Below are 21,155 nucleotides of genomic sequence, written 5' to 3'. Positions count from 1 at the left end.
AGGGTTACCATCCAGGCCAGTGCAATCTCAACCATCTGAAGGAATGCACAGAATGTAGGAAGAAGATCATGACCATCTCTACTCTGCCAGTGAAAGTGCCACCATACACTCACTCTCAAAATGTTGCTGTTGTGCCCACCATTTCCTGCATCATCATCCCCATTCACTCTCATCCTCGCTAACATTTGACCCTGACTAACCCAGAATCTCTTCTGCACAACCTACTCACCCCCTCTGGACATCTCCACACATGCACAGAAAGTAACAATGTGCCACCCACCTTGTGCAGAGTTTCCTGACTCTGACCACGCTGACAATGTCCAAGCCCCTGTACAGGTGGTTTTTTTTTGCATAGTGATTAGTCACTGAAACAGATTCACATGAGTCTGTAGATATTCTTTAACGTCTATAAATATATTTTTTAAAAACAAGAGAGAAAGAAGTGCTTCATATAAACAACAAAGCCAAGTTTCAAACTGTTCTTCAACACTGCGTCATAGTCATAGAGCCATAGAGATGTACAGCACGGAAACAGACCCTTCCGTCCAACTCGTCCATGCCGATCAGATATCCTAACCATATCTAGTCCCACTTGCCAGCACCCGGCCCATTACCCTTCCTATTCATATACCCATCCAGATGCCTTTTAAATGTTGCAATTGTACTAGCCTCCACCACTTCCTCTGGCAGCTCACTCCATACACACACCATGCTCTGCCACTTAGGTCTCTTTTTTATATCTTTCCCCTCTCACCCTAAACCCAAGTCCTCTGGTTCTGGATTCCCTCACCCCTGGAAAAAGACTTTATCTATTTACCCTATCCATGTCTTTCCTGATTTTATAAACCTCTACAAGGTCACCCTTCAGCCTCCGAGGCTGCAGGGAAAACAGCCCTAACCTATTCAACCTCACCCTATAGCTCAAATCCTCCAACTCTGGCAACATCCTTGTAAATCTTTTCTGAACCCTTTCAAGTTTCATAACATGTTTCCAATAGGAAGGAGACCAGAATTGCACATAATATTCCAACAACGGCCTAACCAACATTCTGTACAGCTGCAACATGACCTCCCAACTCCTATACTCTGACTAATAACGGAAAGCATACCAAATGCCGCCTTCGCTATTCTGTCTACCTGTGACTCTACTTTCAAGGAGCTATGAATCTGCACTCCAAGGTTTCCCCTTCAGAATTTTGTCCAATACTTTCATTCATGTCAGACTACTTGTTCTCACTATCCCCAAAATGTTCATCCACTGAAAATTCAACCACTCAACCAGCGTCATTCCCAAGGATTCAGTCTCTCACAGACTCATGCTAATAGGACTATTTACATACTGGCACAAAAAGCTCTCCAGGATGCACTTTAAAAATTCTGCCTTGTCTAAATTCTGCCTTTCATACAAAGACGATCCCAGTTAGTATTTGTAAAGTTGAAGTCTGCTGCAACTCTCACCCTGTTTCTCTCACACATTTCTGTGATTTGCCTACTTATCAGTTCCTGTAGTATTATCCCAGCAAGGTAATCACCTCTTGTTTTTACTGTTAGTCAATTCCAGTGAAATTTCACTCTTATCTCAACTCTTGAAGTTTTTAAATTAACAGATTGCTTCCAGCTTCTTATCCTCAAGTTGTAGAGACATTTTCATGATGCTTTTCCAATCCACCAACATAAACATTTCTCAATACCTTTCGCATAACTTGTCACAAGTAAGTGCACAAGCCGACTGATAACCTGATGCCGATGTGGAGTCCTTTCTGCCGTGCACCGCAACACCTAGTGCCGGGGATGAGAATCGCATGACAGCGAACAGAAGTTCACTTTATTTAAAAAAAAAGGTTGGCAATTCACAAAAATCGTTTAATTTACACGCATTATAATGTAATGTAATGTAAAAGTCAAAAACAAACACTGCCTTTATTCATCCTGCACAGTCCTTGTTAACATCTGGGGACTGGTGCCAAACTTGGGAGAGCTGTCACACTGACTCAAAAGCCTGACACATTCATATTCCTAAAATCATACCTTATACAAATTTTCCCAGAAAACTATTCCAAGGTACTGACCCAATAGAGATGGCGACACAGTGATAGTTACGGAGGAGTTGTGCTGGGAGTTCTCAACATGGACTCCTGACCTGATGATGTCTCATGGCATCACGTCAAACCTGCTGATTGCCACATGCTATTCCCCTCGATAGATAGATCAATGCTTCTCAATGTTTAATATCAATTTGAAAGCACTGTTACAACACTCAGAAATTGACATCTCAAAAAAAAACCCACAATGCAGTCTTGAGATCAAGACTACTACTTTGAGATGATAAATCTCAATTTTTTTTTTAATGACCAGAGATGTCAGGATTTTTGTTGGTGTTTAGGGGATTGCATTCCACAATTTAAATTATTATTTGTCTGAAAAATGAATGGAATATTGAAACCTATGATTTATGAAAGCACAGTAACGGTGAGAAGGCTAATAGATATGAACTTCCAATTTCAATCACAAGAATCTGGTCAATGATTTCATTTTTGCAATGTTGGATTGAAACGTTTTGCAAAATGATGGTGCAAAATATATTGGCAAGGAAGTCTAGGAGAAATATCATTGTCTCCCTAATTTGTGTGATTAATTTATGGTATATTTTCCTACATTGTACTCTATTGTAGTATTCTTTTGAAAGAAAAAGCATGGAGTATTGTGCTCTAAATCTGTTGTATTCCTGTATCAACTGTGGGGAGTACTTTTGAGAAATTGAAAAGGAAAACAATACAGATGCTGGAAATATTTGGGGATGTGGGTGTTTATAGGCATTATATTGGGGTGGGTCCCCAATGCTGTCCTGCTACCATTTCATTTACCAGCAGCAGCTTTATAGAAAGAAGGATGGAGGTCAAAAAGCAATAGCAGTGGAGGATTTGGTTATTCAGGGAACAAACAGGTGTTATGTGACAGCAGATGTGACTTCAGGATGAAATTATGCCTCCTTTGATGGCAAGGATTTCACTAAATCTCTGCATTTCTTCTTAAAAGGGGAGGGTGAAGAGTGGCCCCTATTGGAATAAATTACATGGAAAGCAAGAGGAATGAGGCAGCTTTTAGTTGAGATAAGGGGAAAAATATCAGTATGTAAAACCGCCAAGGAAGTTGCATTGCTCCTGGTGCCATGCAGATGTCAGCGATGTTGGAAATAGCAGGGCGAGAGAACTTTCAATTCCAGGTGATTTTGGGACGATACAACTCTGCTGGCTTATACAAATTGCATCTCAACAGGGTCAGGACCAGTGTGACTGAAAGTTGATGGTGCTGTAGGGGAGAACTTAACCTAGCTTGAGGGGGGATTGGGGATATCAGCACAGATTTAGAAGGGTACAAAACAAAGCTGAAAAACGTAAGACAGAAAATTAGAAAGTGAGCATGAAGGACAGAAGAAATAAAGGTTAGAACATAAACAGCAAAGGAGCTGGTCACTGATATTTGATATATATCATTGCAAGATGTCAGTTGAGTAAGAAAGATAAGCACTTATACCTATTAACAAATTATGTTTTTTTAAAAAAGGAATAACAGCTGAATATTTCTGACTCCTGGGTTTGCAGATGAGAAAGAGATGACAAAAAGAAGTGGAAGGACATCATGATATTATTACTATTAAAAGTGCAACCTATTGGTGAGGGAGGATGATCTGCTAATAGGATCAGCAAATGAAACCATGAGAGTTGAACTGAAAACAAAAAAGGGGAATTAATATTGGTCATATACAATAGACCCCCAAAACATTTGTAAGAATGTTGAACAAATATGTAGGCAAATTACTGAGGCACAGGGTAGTAATGGCAGATTTCACTTACTCTATATTCAGTGCATATATTTAGAGCAATGATTCTCAACCATTTTTTGGCCATGGCCCCCCTAGGAGCTCTTCTCAGGTTCCAGGGACCCCTTTCAAACGGGAATACAACACTAACAGCTAGACGTATATGCAACAAAATCATTTATTATTGAACACCAAGAAGACTTGAACATTCTGACATACTAGACAAAACTTAAAAGAAGACTATATGACATTAAATGTCTACCAGGCCCAATGTGGTCCTTTACCTTGGTGCTTTTCTGCACGTTTCATGATATTGGGCTCCAAATCATGTTAGGCCCCCATTGAGAATGGCTGGTTTCGAGTCGGTTGTAAAAGGTAATGTGGATACAGAGTTGTAAGAATACAATCTAGAACTTTTTTTTGCCAGTACAAAGCAAGTCCAATAAGAGATGTTACAATAATGAAATCAGTTTTAGAAAATAGTGTTCTTGATGGTACAGTCACTAAATGTGTAACCTGTTGTCTTGATCTAATAATTCCGAATGATAAAAGAAAATGCTGTTGTGTGTGTTCTCATTTCACTGTTAATGTTGCTTGCTTGGTGATATATTGGGGTTTCTTGATCTTTACTTTTTCGTGCAAATCCCTTTTCTCTAATCAGTGCAGTCATTGTTCATTCTTGCATTAAGATATTCAAATATATTGTTTGAAAATAACTCATCACATCATATTTTGAGTTGTGAACAATAGCTTTATTATATTTTCTATGTTACATGACCATATTATCTACCAGTTCAACATTTTTCTTGCTTTCTTGGAAATACACAAAATAAGCGTAGGAGTGAAGTCTAGTTTATCATGTCTTGGGGAATGCCATTTTGGTTTTTTTTGATATGCACTGTCACACATTCGTTCATGCCCCCATGTCCTGTATATACTTAGCATCTGTGCTACTGTTTATGTACTTGACTCCCTGATGAATTTTTTTTAAAATTATGCTTGCATTGCTGGCTGGCTGCCCATGCCAACTTATAGGTGGGCTGCCTTCTTGAACCACTCAGTCCATTTGGTAGACTCTCAATGGTGTTGAGGAGGCAGTTCCAGGATTTTGACCCAGCAACACTGCAGGAACAGCAATATGTTTGCATGGCCTTTGGTTTCAGGGAACTTGCAACTGGTAACATTCCTATGTATCTGTTGTCCTTCTAGATGGTCGTGGTCATAAGGAAGATGCTGAGCAGGGACCCTTGGTGAATTATAGCAATGCACCTTGTGGATGATATGCAGGGCTGCTGCAATGTATAATGCTGAAGGGAGTGTACGTTTGTGGGTTGTGCTAATCAAGGAAGCTGCTTTGTCTTGGATGTTGTTAAAGCTACTTGAATGTTGTTGAGTCTGGTCTTAACAAGGCAAGTGGAGAGTATTTTCATCACGTCTCCACTGTGCCTTGTTGTAATAGAATTGTAATAGAGAATAGGGAAATGGCTGATTAACTAAATGATTGCTTCATCTGTTTTCCATGATAGATATGCAATAAATCCCCCAAAAGTAGAGATCCAGACAGCTAGGTAGAATGAAGAGTTGAAGTGAATTAGCATTAGTAAGAAAATTGTACCGGATTAGTGAATGGTCATGAAAGTTGAGAAATTTCCAAAATCCTTTTGAGTATCTGCATTTTCTAAGCGGTTATGATCGAAGAACTACTTTGTACACTTGCTTCCCTGACCAAAGTGGATCTTTACCCCCAATACATGACAAAGGTGGCTATAGAGAATTAATATTAGTTGATGGATTTTGTAGGATAATGACTAATGCGATAAATTCGGTATGATTCTTGCAGACTGGAAGGTAGAAAACTAAGACTATACTATTTAAAAAGGGAACAGGATAGAGAATGACATATTATAAGCATGTTAGCCTTACATCAGTATGAGGGAAAATGCTAGAATTATTATAGTCATGATGTGGAGGTGCTGTTGTTGATTTCAGGTGGACAAGGTCAGAAGTGCTGTAATACCAGGTTCTTGTCCAACATGTTTATTTGAAATCACAAGCTTTTGGAGTGCTGCTCCTTCGTCAGGTGAAGTGATAGTGAAGGGAACTATCATAAAGCATGAGATAAATACCTGATTGATCCATGATCAAATTGGACATAATTGACTTCGATTTCTGAATAGAAAATAATGATCAATAAACTTGTTGGAGCTTTTTTGTCGATGTTAACACCAAAATTGATAAAGGAGAGCCATTGGAGGTTGTATACTTAGAATTTCAGAAGGCATCTGATAAAGTCCCCCCACAGGAGCCTGGTGAGAGAGATTGAAGCACTTGAGACAAAGGTTAATGTACTGGAGAGAATTGTTGATTGGCTAACAGACAAGAAATAGGGAGTCTGCATAATTGGGTCATTCTTGCATTGGCAGGTAGCAGACTGTGACTAATGGAATACTGTAAGGACAAGTGCTTGGACCCAGCTGTTCACAATATATATCTTGTCAAAACTCGCTAACATATCAATCATTTGATGGTGGGGACCAAATGTAATGGTTCCAAATTTGTGGATGATCCAAAGCTAAGTGGGCATATGTGTTGGGAGGAGGGCATGTAAAGTCGCTTCAGGAATACTGAGACATGCTTAGTGAGTGGGCAAGAGCATGGCAGATGGAAAATGTTGTGGAAAAATATTCACTTTTGGCAGGGGAAGTGGATGTGCAAAGTATCTCTTAAGTTGTAAGAGGTTAGAAAATTCAGATATCCAAAAGCCTTGGAAGGCTAACACGCAGCAAAGCTATTTGGAAGGTTAATGGAACACTAGCCTTTATTGCAAGAGGTTTTGGGTCCAGGAGTAATGAAGTCTTCCCTCAATTGTATCGGAACTTCGCTAGACCACACCTGAAGTACTGTGTGCGCCATCTTGGTCTCCTCATCACAAGAAAATATTTTTGCCATTGATGAAGTGCAAAGAAGGTTCCCAAGGGTTGTTCTCAGGACGCAGAACTGTCTTTTAGAGAGAGATTGGGCAAACTGTACCTGCAATATCTGGAATCTGGATGAAATAAGAGATGATCTTATTGAAAGTTAGAATATACTCGGTTCTGCTATAACGCGGTAGTTCCGTTCTCCTGCAACCCCGTATTATAAGAAAATTGCAAAATAGCAATTTAAAGTAATAGGGCCGGAGTAGTGTTATAACCAATACATGCTTTAAATGTTTATGCTATAGAAACTGTCCCCAATTCCTCATCATGTTTATAGTGACTTTGCATTAATGAAACTGGCAGGAGCAGACAAGTAAGATCTTTCCCTTGGATGGAAGTCTAAAACTATGAGGCACAGTTTAAAAATGAGGGGCTGCCACTTAGGATTCTCAATCTCAGGTGGCTAGGGGGGCTCAGTCTTTTGAGTATATTGAAGTTATATATACATAGGTTTCTTATTACTAGTAGTAAACAGGGTTATGGGGATGTGGTGTGTCAAGGGAGTTGAAGTGTTCAATCAGCCACAGTAGTATTGAATGATGGGGTAGGCTGTACAGGGTAAATGGCCAACTTGTGTTCATGTGGTAGACAGGCATTGTGATCTTGAGGTGAACTCTGAGGATGTTGATAGTGAGGGATTCAGTAATAGTAATGCCATCAAGAAGCGATGGTTAGATTTTCTCTTGTTGGCAATTTGTCTGGAACTTGTGCAGTGCACATGTCATTTGCTACTTATCAGCCCAAACCTGGCCATTGTCCAGATCTTGTTGCACTTGAACATAGACTGCTTCAGTATCTGAGGAGTCACGAATAATGCTGAACATTGTACAGTAATTATTGCACATCCCCACTTGAGGCCTTATAAACGAAGCAAGGTCATTGGTGAAGCAGCTGAAGGTGTTTAGACCTCGGACACCACCCTGAGGAACTCCTGCAGAGATGTCCTGGAGCTGAGATGACTGACCTCTAACAATCATGACCATCTTCCTCTTGGTTCCCTTACCACCTGTTGCAGATCCAGAATAGCAGCTATCTCTTTTAGGAATTAACCAGCTTGGTCAGTTATGGTGCTGTGAAGCAGCTCTTGGTAGTGGACATTGAAGCACCCACCAAAATACCTTCTGTACCCTTACCACACTCAGTGTTTCCTCTAAGTAGTGTTGAAATATGAGTACTGATTCATTTGACAAAAAAGGTGGTACGTGTCAATCAACAGGAGATTTACATGCCAACTCCTAACTGTACACCATTGTACCACCACCTCTAGTGCATCCTGCTAGTTAGTCAAGATATACCAAAGGAAGAGGGTGATGCTGTCTAGGACATTGTGTGTAAGGTATAATTCAGTGAGTATAACTATATCAGGCTTTTGTTTGACCAGTGTGTGAAACAGCACTCCCAATTTATCAACTCCATGTTATGGCTGCTTTACCCATTGTCATTTCCAATCTTTTAGTCAATGCCGAGTAATCTGTCTGGTCTAATTCCTTTCTCAATGTAAATGAATGGCTTGTTAGTCCATTTCGGAGTGCAGTTAAGACACAGTCAACCCACACCGCTGTGGGTCTCGAGTCACTTGTAGGCTATAGCACGTAAGGATGGCAGTTTTTCCCCCCCTGAAAGGACACCAGTGAATCAGTTACGCAAGAAGCAGCAAAGCTTTCATGGTCATCATTAGACTTTTAATACAATGTTTTATTTTAAATTCTACCATTGCTGTGGGATTTGAACCCAGGGTCCCAGAACATTACCTGGATCACTGGATTACTAGACTGGCAGTAATACCACTCTGTCTTCCCCTCCCCTTTTAATTAGGATAGCGCTTTATCTTCATTCTTAACAGAGGCAATTACAATCATAGAATAATTCTAGTTGTTGACTCTGTGGTTCATTTTGCTGTGAATTGGGAGTCTTGATGAAATCTGACCAACATCTAAAGCACATTTGTGTAACTACCCAGATCCATCGGTCACATTTTATTAATAAGCTCTAGTTGAATGACCTGCAAACCTTTGTTGCCGTTATTGAGGGATGGTTTTGTTTCATGTTAAATTTATGAACATCTGTAATGACACACTGGGGCAATCATGCTCAACTGTTCCTGGAGACTTTACAAGTCTGAAAAGATCTAGTCAAACTATCTAAACCCCCCAGCTGCCCTGTTTGACAAACTCCGGTTAAAAGCAAACATCTACCAAGTTTCTGTACATGAAAATAATTTTATTACTGATAAATTGTCTTTAGCAGCAATTAGGGTATATGAATTACTACATTATAATTTTACGATTTAAACTCAATTCCCCTTGCACAAACAGACACACACAATTTGCTGATTTTGTCTCTTTCAATTTCTTCAAATTCTTTTCTGTTGGCACAAGATTGTTTAAACATCATTGTTCTTTTCATTGGTTGAGAATTTGTCATTGTATTGACTTTGAAGATGTTTTGTCCCTCCTCCAAGGCAATTTGCTGTGAAGTGTAGACGTTTCTAGTATCATCACACAAGGTGAGACAGAATGTTTTGATAGATTATGCTAGTAAAGGGAGTAAAGGGATACTCTGCTGCACTGGCCATACAGAAGCCATGATCACATAGAAGTTACAGAGATGTACAGCATGGAAACAGACCCTTCGGTCCAACCCGTCCATGCTGACCAGATATCCTAACCTAATCTAGTTCCGATTTGGAGATGCCAGTGTTGGAGGGGTGTACAAAGTTAAAAATCACACAACACCAGGTTATAGTCCAACAGGTTTAATTGGAAGCACATTAGCTTTCGGAGCGATGCTCCTTCATCAGGTGATAGTGGAGGGCTCAATCCTAACACAGAATTTATAGCAAAAATTTACAGTGTGATGTAACTGAAATTATACATTGAAAAATTGATTAAGTCTTTCATCTGTTTGAATACCATGGAAGTTTCACTTCTTTCATGTGTAAATCACAAAACCGTTTTTTAAAAGTTGCATTCTCAGGTTAGCTGTTAACAATGGGTGATAGCTAGACAATATGCCTCGTGTTCTCTATCTATGCCATGATGTTTAGATTGATTCTAATCTAAAAAGTGAGACAACAGAGTTTTACTTGAATTCATGCAGTTTTTGAGCAAAGTCCAATGTAACTCTGCAAGTACAAATTCACCCCACAAAATATATGTGTGCATGTGGGTCTTTGTCTGTCTGTGTGTGTGTCTGTCTGGGTTTGGGGTTGTGAGTGTGAGAAAGTGTAGGTGTGTGTGTAGTGAGTGCAGAGTGTCTTAAGTCTGTAAGGGGGTGCATGTGTGAGTGTGGGGGTGCATGTGTGAGTGTGGGGGTGTGTGTGCGCGTGTCTGTGTATATATGTGTGTGTGTGCAGTGCAATGGTGGTCACCTGTAATGTGACATGAACCCAAGGTCCCGGTTGAGGCCCTCCCTATGGTTACCAAACTTAGCTATCATCCTCTGCTCAGCCACTTTTTGCTGCTGCCTGTTCCGAAGTCCGCCTTGGAGGATGGTCACCCGAAGGTCAGAGGTCGAATGTCCTGGACCATTGAAGTGTTCCCCACCTGGGAGGGAACGCTCCTGTCTGTTGATTGTTGTGCAGTGCCCATTCATCCGTTGTCGTAGCCTTTGCTCAGTTTCCCCAATGTACCATGCCTCAGGGCATCCTTGCCTGCAACGTATAAGATAGACAACATTGGCTGAGTCACATGAGTACCTGCCACGTACAAGGTAGGAGGTGTCCCCACACCTAATGGTGGTATCACCGTTGTCTCACTTTTTAGATTAGACAGGGGGGTTAACACCTTCAACATATTGTCTAGCTATCACCCATTGTTAACAGCTAACCTGAGAATGCAACTTTTAAAAAAAGGTTTTGTGATTTACACATGAAAGAAGTGAAACTTTCACGATATTCAAACAGATTAAAGACTTAACAATCAATTTTTCAATGTATAATTTCAGTTACATCACACTGTAAATTTTTGCTATAAATTCTGTGTATTAGGATTGAGCCCTCCGCTATCACCTGATGAAGGAGCGTCGCTAGTGTGCTTCCAGTTAAACCTGTTGGATTATAACCTGGTGTTGTGTGATTTTTAACTTAATCTAGTTCCATTTGCCAGCATTTGGCCCATATCCTCCTAAACCCTTCCTACTCATATACCCATCCAGACGCCTTTTAAATCCTGTGATTGGACCAACTTCCACTTCCTCTGGCAGCTCATTCCATGAATGATCAACCTCTGCGTGAAAAAGTTGCCCCTTCGGTCAGTTTTAAATTTTTCCCCTCTCACCTTAAACCCTCTAGTTCTGGACTTCCCACCCCAGGAAAAGACCTAATCTATTTGCCCTATCCATGTCCCTCATGATTTATAAACCTCTATAAGGAAACCCGTCAGCCTCTGACGCTTCAGGGAAACAGCCCCAGCCTATTCAGCCTGTCCCATTAGCTCAAATCCTCCAACCCTGGCAACATCCTTGTAAATCTTTGCTGAACCCTTTCAAGTTTCACAACATCCTTTTGACAGGAAGGAGACCAGAATTGCAGGCAATATTCCAAAAATGGCCTAACCAATGTCCTGTATAGCTGCAACATGGCCTCCCAACTTCTATAGTCAATGCTCTGACCAATAAAGGAATGCATACAAAGTGCTGCCTTCACTATTCTATCTACTTGTGACTCTACTTTCAATGAACAAAAACTTGCACTCCAAAGTCTCTTAGGACCTTACCATTAAGTGTATAAGTCCTGCTGTGATTTGCTTTTCCAAAATGCAGCACCTCGCATTTATCTAAATTAAACTCCATCTGCCACTCCTCAGCCCATTGGCCCATCTGATCAAGATCCCGTGGTACTCTGAGGTACCCTTCTTCGCTGTCCACTACACCTCCAATTTTGATGTTATCTGCAAACTTTACTAGCTATATCTCCTATGTTCCCATCCAAATCATTTATATAAATGACGAATAGCAGCGGACCCAGCACCGATCCTAATGGCACTCCACTGGTCACAGGCCTTCAGTCTGAAAGGCAACCCTCCACCACCACCCTCTCTCTTCTACATTTGAGCCAGTTCTGTATCCAAATAGCTAGTTCTCTCTGTGTTCCATTAAATCTAATCTTGCTAACCAGTTTACCAAATGCCTAATATAAGTCCCTTTGTATTTTGATTTTATTATATTTGCTTCATTTAAATCAATGTCAACTGAGCTTCACCCATGATTCAGTTGATGGTGCTGAATCATGGAGTTATGGATTCCAGTCCCATTCCACCAGCTGAGCCTAAAAAGAAGAGTCTGCTTCAGTGCAGACGCATGGTCTGAGGTACTATCTTGGAAATTGGGCATTAAACTGAAGCCTTGTCTGCCTGCGTAGATGGTGGGGCCAAAGATCCCAAGGCATTATTTCAAAGTGCAGGAGTGTTCTTTCCATTGAATCTGTCCAGCATTCATCTCTAAATCACCATCACAAAACATCATCTGGTCATTATCTCATTCCTGTTTGTGGGTTTTTGCTGCTACTCTCTGGAAAATATTAATAGCAGTCTTTAATTGTAGTGCGTTCCTGACCCCCCCCTCCCCCCCTCAAATGTCAATTTCTCTCAATTTAGGTATGATTTCTTGAAAGTTTATACCTCAAGATCAAAATTGATCTCTCAGGCACAACTAGTCAGCAGCCCCAAGCGGATCCATAGCCATTAACCACACTTTTCTGCTTGTAATTCCTAAAGCATGATAGCAGCACTCCCCCGGTACCACAAGATTCTCTTGTCAAGTGGCCTATTGTGGGTGCCAATCTCAAGCCTTTTTGAGATCCTTATAGTGATTGAGTGTGTTGCAACAAACAAAAAAGTATTTCATGATGAACATAATAGACTATTATGGGGGTTTAAACTCTTCATATCATAATATATTCCTACATTGCCAGTTAATTGCATATTCTAGAATAATATTAAGTTTCTGTCCCACTCCATTCTGTCACCTCGAACCTTGGCTTCCTATGCCAGTCGAAGGAAGCTGAATGGAAGCTTGAGGAACAACCTCTTCACTTTTGGATACTTTACACCTTCAGGACTCTACTTTGAGTTTAACAATAACAGATTGTAATATTGAATGAAAGGATACAACTACTAGTTGGAGTGTCTAAAACCAGGGGACATAATCTGCTTATGGTTCAGCAATTAGGACTGAAATGAGAAAATTTCATAATGCAGAACATTATGAATCTTAGAATTCTGATGTAAATAATTTTAATGCTCTTACCCATTAATTATAGCTATATCTAGAAATAACAATAGATTTTCTTGGTACAAAGGAAACTGCAAGTTAATGATATGCAGCGGAGAAATAGCATTGATTAAATAGTTCAGCCGCTATCTCAGAGTTGCTAACCAATCCTCCTCCAGTTTCTTATTTTCAAATTACTTGTTAAAACATTGAAATAATCCCAGCACAGTTGATCCAAATTCAATCTTTTGACTCCGCAGTGGTTTTTTTGTGATTATAATGTCAGGTGACATTCCTATGTGTTTATCAGTATATGTGTATGATTCATGTAATTGATTTTGAATTGCAAATTATTGAAATTTTAACAAATTTTGCTGTGTCATGAAATAATTATTATCTATGGTCTCATGTCTTGGTCCAGGTGTGATTCTAATCAGCTGTCTTTTTTCAGTTTAACAATTTCTGAAAGAAAAAAATCTGGCTTAAATTTGTCCAAGATAAATGGTCTAAATTTTACAAATTACTCAAGTAATTAATATTTTCCATTGATTTATAAATTGATGTTTAGAAGTGTGTAATTCTGCAGATTACAGCTGGATGTTCAGTGGCAAGCCATTCTGTCCTATGTCTAAAAAGGTTTTTTTTGTCTTAAATTAGGTTTCTGGATGCAAAGCATAAAAACCATTACAAAATATACAACCTGTAAGTATTATTTTAGTTTTCTTTTTGTGATTAAAGATATTGGTAGTAAAAGTCAAATCAATGACTGTACCAAATAAAAATATTCCTTTTTGAAAAAATGCTATATTCACCAGGGAGCCTGTGATTTTTATTTATTCATTCACGGGATGTGGGCATTCTGGCAAGACCAGCGTTCATTGTCCTTGGGAAGTTGGTGGTGAGTTGCATTCTTGATCTGCTGCAGTGCATGCAGAGTTTTAAGTTGTTGTGGGCTGGGGCGGGGTGGGGAGGATCACTGGTTTAGGAGGGGTGGCCAAAAAACCTTAGTGAGCTTTTGCAGTGCATCCTGTCATGTTACTTTGGTGGTGGAGGCAATCGAGTTGAAATGTTTTGACCAACTTGATTCCAATTACATGGAAAAACGAAGTACTTCCTTTGTTACCTCTAATACAGTAATGAAAACTACAAAAATTGAAGTCAACTTAACCAATCAAATTTAAATGACATTTCCAGGGTTGATGATGCATTCCATTCTTTCCTGTATTGGCCTGGAAAATGGTGAGCTTCTTAAGCATTGTTAGAGTTGTGTTCATTCAAAAAAATGTAGCATATTCTAATGCACTCCTGACTTATGCTTTTTAGATGGTGAAATAGCTTTGAGCAGCGTGGACCTGAGTAATTCACTTTCTCCTAGTTGATCTTAACCTACTGCAAATCCTCTTGCAAGGATGCCTACCTTGAAGAAGCTCTTCTCCTCCCTCTACAAGGATCTCAGTGTATTCCCAGCACCCCTCCCCCCTACCTTTTATCTCAGCCCGCTTGGCACACCAGCCTCATTCCTGAAGAAGGGCTTATGCCCGAAACTTCAATTCTCCTGCTCCTCGGATGCTGCCTGGCCTGCTGTGTTTTTCCAGCACCACATTTTTCAACTCTGGTCTCCAGCATCTGCAGTCCGCACTTTCTCCTGAGTAATTTGCTGCAGAACACTGAACTCCATCTGACTGTCTTTAGCCATGTTTATGTGACTGCTTCTAGTTATAGAGTCATACAGAATGGAAACAGACCATTGATCCAACCAGTCCATGTTGAACATAATCCTAAACTGAACTAGTCCCACTGCTTGACTTGGCCCATATCCCTCCAAACATTTCTAATTCATTGTTTATCCAAATGTCTTTTAAATGTTGTATCTGTACCTGCATTGACCACTTCCTTTGAAATTTCATTCCATGCACGAACCACTCTGTAAAACAAAAAAAAATTGTCCTCATTTCTTTTCTAAATCTTTCTCCTGTCATCTTGAAAATGTCACCCAGACTTGAAATCTCTCACCCTAGGGAAAAGACATCTGCCATTCAGCTTATCTATATACCTCATGATTTTTATAAATCTCTGTAAAGTCACCTCTAAACCTCCAACACTGCAGTGAAAAAAGTCCCAGCCTATTGAGCTTCTCCACATAATTCAAACCTTCCATTCCTGGCAACATCTATGTGATGCAAACTTCAACGAATTATGTACCTGAACCCTACGTCTGTCTGTTCTACAACACTACCCAAGGCCCTACTTTTAATTGTATAAGTCTTGATTTTGTTTATGTTAATACAATGCAATACCTCACATTTATTCACTTTAAATTCCACCTGTCTTGGTGTCATTTGTAAACTTACTAACCATGTTTTCCAAATTCTCATCTAAATCATTTATGGACATGATAAAAGAAAAGTGGACCCAGTACCGATCCCTGTCGAACACCGCTGGTCACAGGCCTCCAGTCCGAAAAATAGCCCTCCATAGTCACACTGTATCTCCTGCTGTTAGGCCAATTTTGTATCTAATTGGCAAGTTCACCCTGAATCCCATGTAACCTAACTTTACTAATTAGTCTACCATGCAGAACCTTATCAAAGGCTTTACTAAAGTCCAAATAAACAATGTCTACCGCCCTATCAATCTTTTTGGTTACTTCCTCAAGTACTTCAGTCAGGTTTGTGAGAGACAATTTCCCTCACACAAAACCATGCAGACTATCCTTAATCAGTCCTTGCCTCTCCAAATGCATATAAATCCTGTCTTTCAAAATCTCTTCCAACAACGCACCTATCACCGAAGTCAGACTCTCTGGTCTGTAGTTCCTAGGCTTCTCCTTACATCCCTTCTTAAACATTAGCCACACTCCAGTCATTCATCACCTCGCCCATATTTATAGTTGATACAAATATTCTGCAAGGGGGCCTGCAATTTCCTCCCCAACTTCCTACCAAGTCCTGGGATTCATGAGATCAGGTCCTGGAGATTTATCAGCCTTTTCTATTTTCTAAGACTCCAGCACTTTCTCTGTGAATCACAGGATTTTGAGAGTATAAAATGTTTTAGATTTCATCACACTCTTTGCCATAAATGAATTATAGTGAATTATTAGAATCTAAAGTATGATTTCACAGTTACCGCAATGTTATTGTCGTACCTTTTGGGGGGAAAGAAAAACAAGTGTTCCACAGCATTTTAGAATCAACAGCCAGATACTTCAAACTAATGGAGAAGAAATTAAGCTTGTTTATAGCTGTCATTGGTTGGTTAGCATCTATTGCTGTTCCTAGTTGTCCTTGAGAAGGTGGTGCTGAGCTGCTTTTTTGAACTGTTGTAGTCCACCTCAGCTTGACCCACAATGCCCTTAGGGTGGTAATTCCAGGATTTTGACCCAGCAACAGTGAAGATGCTGTGATATATTTCCAATTCAGATGGTGAGTGGCTTGGAGGGGGACCTGAACGTGGGTGGCATGGTGTCTCAGTGGTTATCACTGCTGCCTCACAGCACCAGGGTCCCAGGTTCAATTCCAGCCTCGGGTGACTGCCTGTATGGAGTTTGCACGTTCTCCCCATGTCTGTGTGGGTTTCCTCCGAGTGCTCCGGTTTCTTCCCACAGTCCAAAGATGTGCAGGTCAGGTGAATTGGCCATGCTAAATTGCTCATAGTGACAGGTGCATTAGTCAGAGAGGGGTGGGTTACTCTCTGGAGGATCGGTGTGAACTGGTTGGGCCAAAGGGCCTGTTTCCACGCTGTAGAGAATCTAGTCTAATCTAAACTTAAACATGGTGGTTTTCCCATATATGTACTGCTCTCGTTCTTCCAGGCAACAGTGGTCATGGGTTTGGAAGGTGCTGGTGGAGGGCATGGATGCTTGTCACTCAAGCGGTCTGCTTTGCCTTGAGTGGTGTCAAGCTTCTTTAGTGTTGTACCCATCTGGAGCTGCACCCATCCAGGCGAGTGGGGAGTATTCCATCACATTCCTGACTTGTGCCTTGTCGATGGTGGACAGGATTTGGGGAGTCAGGAGGTTAAGTAACTTGCCGCATATTCCCAGCCTCTGACCTGCACTTGTAACTGCTGTGCTTATGTGGCGAGTCCAGTGGAGTTTCTGTTCAATATTAAATTCAAGGAAGTTGATCGTGGGGGTTTCAATGATCATAACAATTGAATGTTTTGTTTCTGAGTGAAGATGGTTATTGGCTGACATTTGTGTGACGTGAATGTTACTTTCCACTTGTCAGCCCAAGTCTTGTTGCGTGGACTGCTGCAGTATCTGCGGAGTCATGAACTGCATAAAACACTGTGCAATCATTGGGGAATATGCCCACTTCTAATCTTATAGTGGAGAGAAGGTCATTTGGGAAGCAGTTTGGGTCTAGGACAGTCACCTGCGGAACTCCTGCGGAGATGACCTGGAGGGATATGATTGCACTCTAATAACCACAACCATCTTCCTATGTGCCAGGTATGACTTCAGCCAGCAGAGAGTTTTGCCCTTATTATATCCCTTGATTCCAATTTTGCTAGGGCTCCTTGATGACACACTCAGTCGAGTGTGGCTTTGATGTCAAGGGCTGTCACTCTCACCTTTACGTCTGGAATTCAGCTCTTTTGTTCATTTTGGAATCAAGGTCAGGAGCTTGAGTGGCTCTGGCAGAATCCAAACTGGGCATCACTGAGCAGGTTATTTTGGAGCAGGTGATGCCTGATAACTGTTAAATGGCACCTCCATCACTTTTCTAATAGATTAATGGAGCAGTAATTGGCTGGTCTTTGGAGACATTGAAACAAGACAGAAGGATGAAAAGATTCCGATCCGGTGCAGCCAAGATTTGGAGGATAGTTTTTTTTAAAAAAATAAAGTAATCCTGTCTCAAAAGTGGAACTGGAGGAAGTTTGTGATACATCTGACAGGCTGGCCGATGAGAATGAAAATTTTGAATTTGGTTTTTTGCAATTTATAGAACCAGTTGGGGTTGACGTTTTGAGAGGATGAGAGTTTTACACATTTCGTTTATAAAATAAGGACTGTTTAAGTTCTGTGAGTAGAAATTTGGCATATATAGCTTGGAGATAATTTAAGGTGCGACTGATTTGTTTCATTAGCAAAAGAAGTGAGGTAAGGTACCTAAACACCTTTTTTTCAATCAGTGCTTCAGATATCCTGTCTTGAGTTGTTCCAAATCAGTCATCCACTTTAAGTATATTCTATTTAGCCCATTATTCAAATTGGTGACTAGGTCCAAAGCAAAATGTCATCGGTGTAAAATATTTCCAGCAACTTAATAGGAAAAAAAGAATTGAAGATGCGGGAGAATGTTTAACTAAGGAGTCACACTTCAAAGTGCTCTGTACTAACAAATTTAAACTAGTTATCTTCATAACCTAACAAGTTTTTTTTAGTGTTATTCTAAACGGATATTTATCATTCACCCAGAGCAATGTTATGGACGTTGTATTATTTTCAATCTATCTAATTTCATTTCCAATGTAGAATATATTCAACATAATACTTGGTGTAAAAGCAGCTGTAATTATACAATTACCACAATCTGATAGTCACACTTTATCTATGTAAAAATGCATTAGAAGCAAAATTATGCATGATATTTTATAATCTTTTTTTCATTTCACACCGGTTACATATATAAAGCTGAATTTGCTCCTTTTTCACTTTGTTTTTTGCCCATTTGTAAACGTTGGGTTTAACTAATGTCTCAGATTGACTGCTATTACTGCAAATTGATTAGAGTGAGAATATAGCTTTGCAGGGCATATTACAGTTAGTGTTTAACATTTTCTTCAAGAGTTTTTGATTGTGGCTAAGTAGCCATAGAGATCTGATGATGTAAGAGTAAAGATTTGGGGATGAGGGAATGAATATTGTGCCTTGTTGCATACATTCTTTTCCACTGGAGCAGATTAGTTCCAGAAAGACTACCATTGTACAATGTAGCCTTGTTTTTCAGCTGTTAATAACTTATTCTTAAGATACTTTGAGGAATGGTATTTGATTGTCAGTGACAGCTGATTTAAGTACCACCATTTAGCATACAGGGTTCTGCACTTTGGATTGATAGAGTTAGTTCTGATAAATTAATAAATTCTGATAAATCAATAAATTCCTGTCTTGAATCGTAATACTTCAGTTATTTAACTGATACCCTTTACAAAATAGATGACTTTACATTTACTGGATGAAGGGTCTAAGCCAAGGCCAATAAATCAAATTACATGCTAGATAAATTTATAATATCTCGAGGTTGATTTAGGAACTTTACAGGGAACAATCAGAAGTGAAAACAGAAAATGCTGGAAATGCTCAGTAAGTCAGGCAACATCTGGTGAGAGAAACCAGAATCATGTTTTAAATTGGGAATTTTCACAAGAACTGGGAAAAGTCAGAAATATAATGGATTTTAAGCAGGTAAGGTGGAAAGACAACAGTGTGTCTCTGACAGACTGGAATACAGGAGAGATTAAATGTTCAAAGAATTGTTGGTACGAAGCTTTTAGCTTTGATGGGACAAGGAAAGAAACAAAAGCTGTATCAGGAAAATTTGTTGAGAGCAAAATGATGAAATCTCCCTTATAAAAGCAAAATGAAGAAAAATAATGAGAGAAGTGAATTTTCTAAAGAATAAGGAAACAGAGAGGCTGAGATTACAGTCTGAAATTGTTGAACTCATTGAGTCCAAAAGACTGAAGTGTCTAATTGAAATTTGAGGTGCTGTTCCTTGAGCTAGTGTTGATATTCATTTAACCACTGCAGGGGTCCATGGACAGGGAGATGCCATGAGAAATACCCTAGACTTTTTGTCATTTACTCCCTTTTCATGTTTTTTTTTTCCCATGCAAGTGCAGAGAAAAAACACCTACCTTGTTAACTGCTCTCTCCTCATCATCCATGGCCCCAAACTCTGCTTCCAGGTGAAACAGTGATATCCATGTCCTTTGTTCAATTTAGTATGCAACATTTGTTGCTCAAATGTTGTTAGCCCTACTTTAGATGGTTCCTTTTAGGGACACTTATTCAGTTTTACAAGCAAGAGTTGAGTGTAGTGTTGGAAAAGCACAGCAGGTCAGGCAGCATCCAAGTAGCAGGAGAATCAACATTTTGGGCATGAGCCCTTCATCAGGCATGAGGCGTATGGGCTGGGGGAGCTGGCAGATAAAGTGGAGGAGGGATGGGATTGGGGAGAAAGGTAACTGAGAATGCAACAGGTAGATGAAGATGGGGGAGAAGGCGATAGGTCAGAGAGGAGCATAGAGCGAATAGATGGGAAAGACGCTTCTGCTTTACAAGCAGGACCCAAGCTTCCAGTAATTCTCCCATCTTGTTATGCTGAACCTCTCTGAACTTGGCTACTGCCTCTGCCCCTCCATCACCACCCATTTGTCATTCAAGCTCTGCTGTCTTCCAGCCAATAAGAAACCTTTCCTTTGTCCTTTTTTTCACCACTTTTCTAAAATTGACCAGTTCTGATGAGAGGTCAGCATCTGTTGTTGTGGTTATTCAAGGCCATCATCTTGGGTCTAGGATATTTTTGAAGGATTTCCCCAGAATAATGTTAGGTGCAAACAACTTTCTGATTCATCAATGATCTTTCCTCCATTTTATAGTCTGAAATGGACATGTTTGCTGGCGATTATAGTGTTCAGACTTATTTGTGACTGCTCAGGTGATCAAGCAATTTTTGTCTGCATATGGAACGATTTCCTCAACATTCCGACTTTGGCTGATGAGTGGCATGTAACATTGATACCACATAACTGTCACGTTTGACCATCTCCAGCAAGAATCAATCTAATCCATATCCCCTTGTAATTCAAAGGCATGATAATGAGGTTCCCAAATTCAATGTTTTAAAAATTACTATTTAATGAAAACTTAGTTGGAGTAGCCAAAGTGTAACACAGAGGCTGGGATTTGTGCAGTGAGCACCAAATGACTCCCCAAAAAAATCTGTTCATCGTCTTCAGGACAGAAGTCAGGAGTATGATGAAATTTACCAACTTGTTTGGGTGAGAAGAGCTCCCATCAACGTACAGGCTCCACATTCATTCAAGACATTGCTTAGCAGCTGAGAAGTTACTGATATAGCATTGTGCACCATTTATAAGATGTACTGCAGAGATTTGTCAAGATTCCTTCA

At 40.0% G+C, this 21,155-nt stretch overlaps 1 protein-coding gene across 4 annotated transcripts in view; it reads left to right on the top strand.

The window, feature by feature from the left end:
- ptenb (phosphatase and tensin homolog B) overlaps positions 1 to 21,155 on the top strand; it is a 160,182-nt gene that overhangs the window by 98,520 nt on the left and 40,507 nt on the right. For all 4 annotated transcript variants that reach the window (XM_043712395.2, XM_087999046.1, XM_087999047.1 and 1 more), the window contains exon 3: positions 13,666 to 13,710. In XM_043712395.2, the coding sequence (XP_043568330.1) occupies positions 13,666 to 13,710 (45 nt within the window). The remainder of the gene's footprint in view (positions 1 to 13,665; positions 13,711 to 21,155) is intronic.

Source organism: Chiloscyllium plagiosum, unplaced genomic scaffold (genome assembly GCF_037043375.1).
Source record: "Chiloscyllium plagiosum isolate Xiang-an unplaced genomic scaffold, Cpla_swu_hap1 HiC_scaffold_22, whole genome shotgun sequence".
In the NCBI taxonomy this organism is placed as follows: Eukaryota; Metazoa; Chordata; class Chondrichthyes; order Orectolobiformes; family Hemiscylliidae; genus Chiloscyllium; species Chiloscyllium plagiosum.
This window is presented reverse-complemented; position numbering and strand designations above follow the sequence as displayed.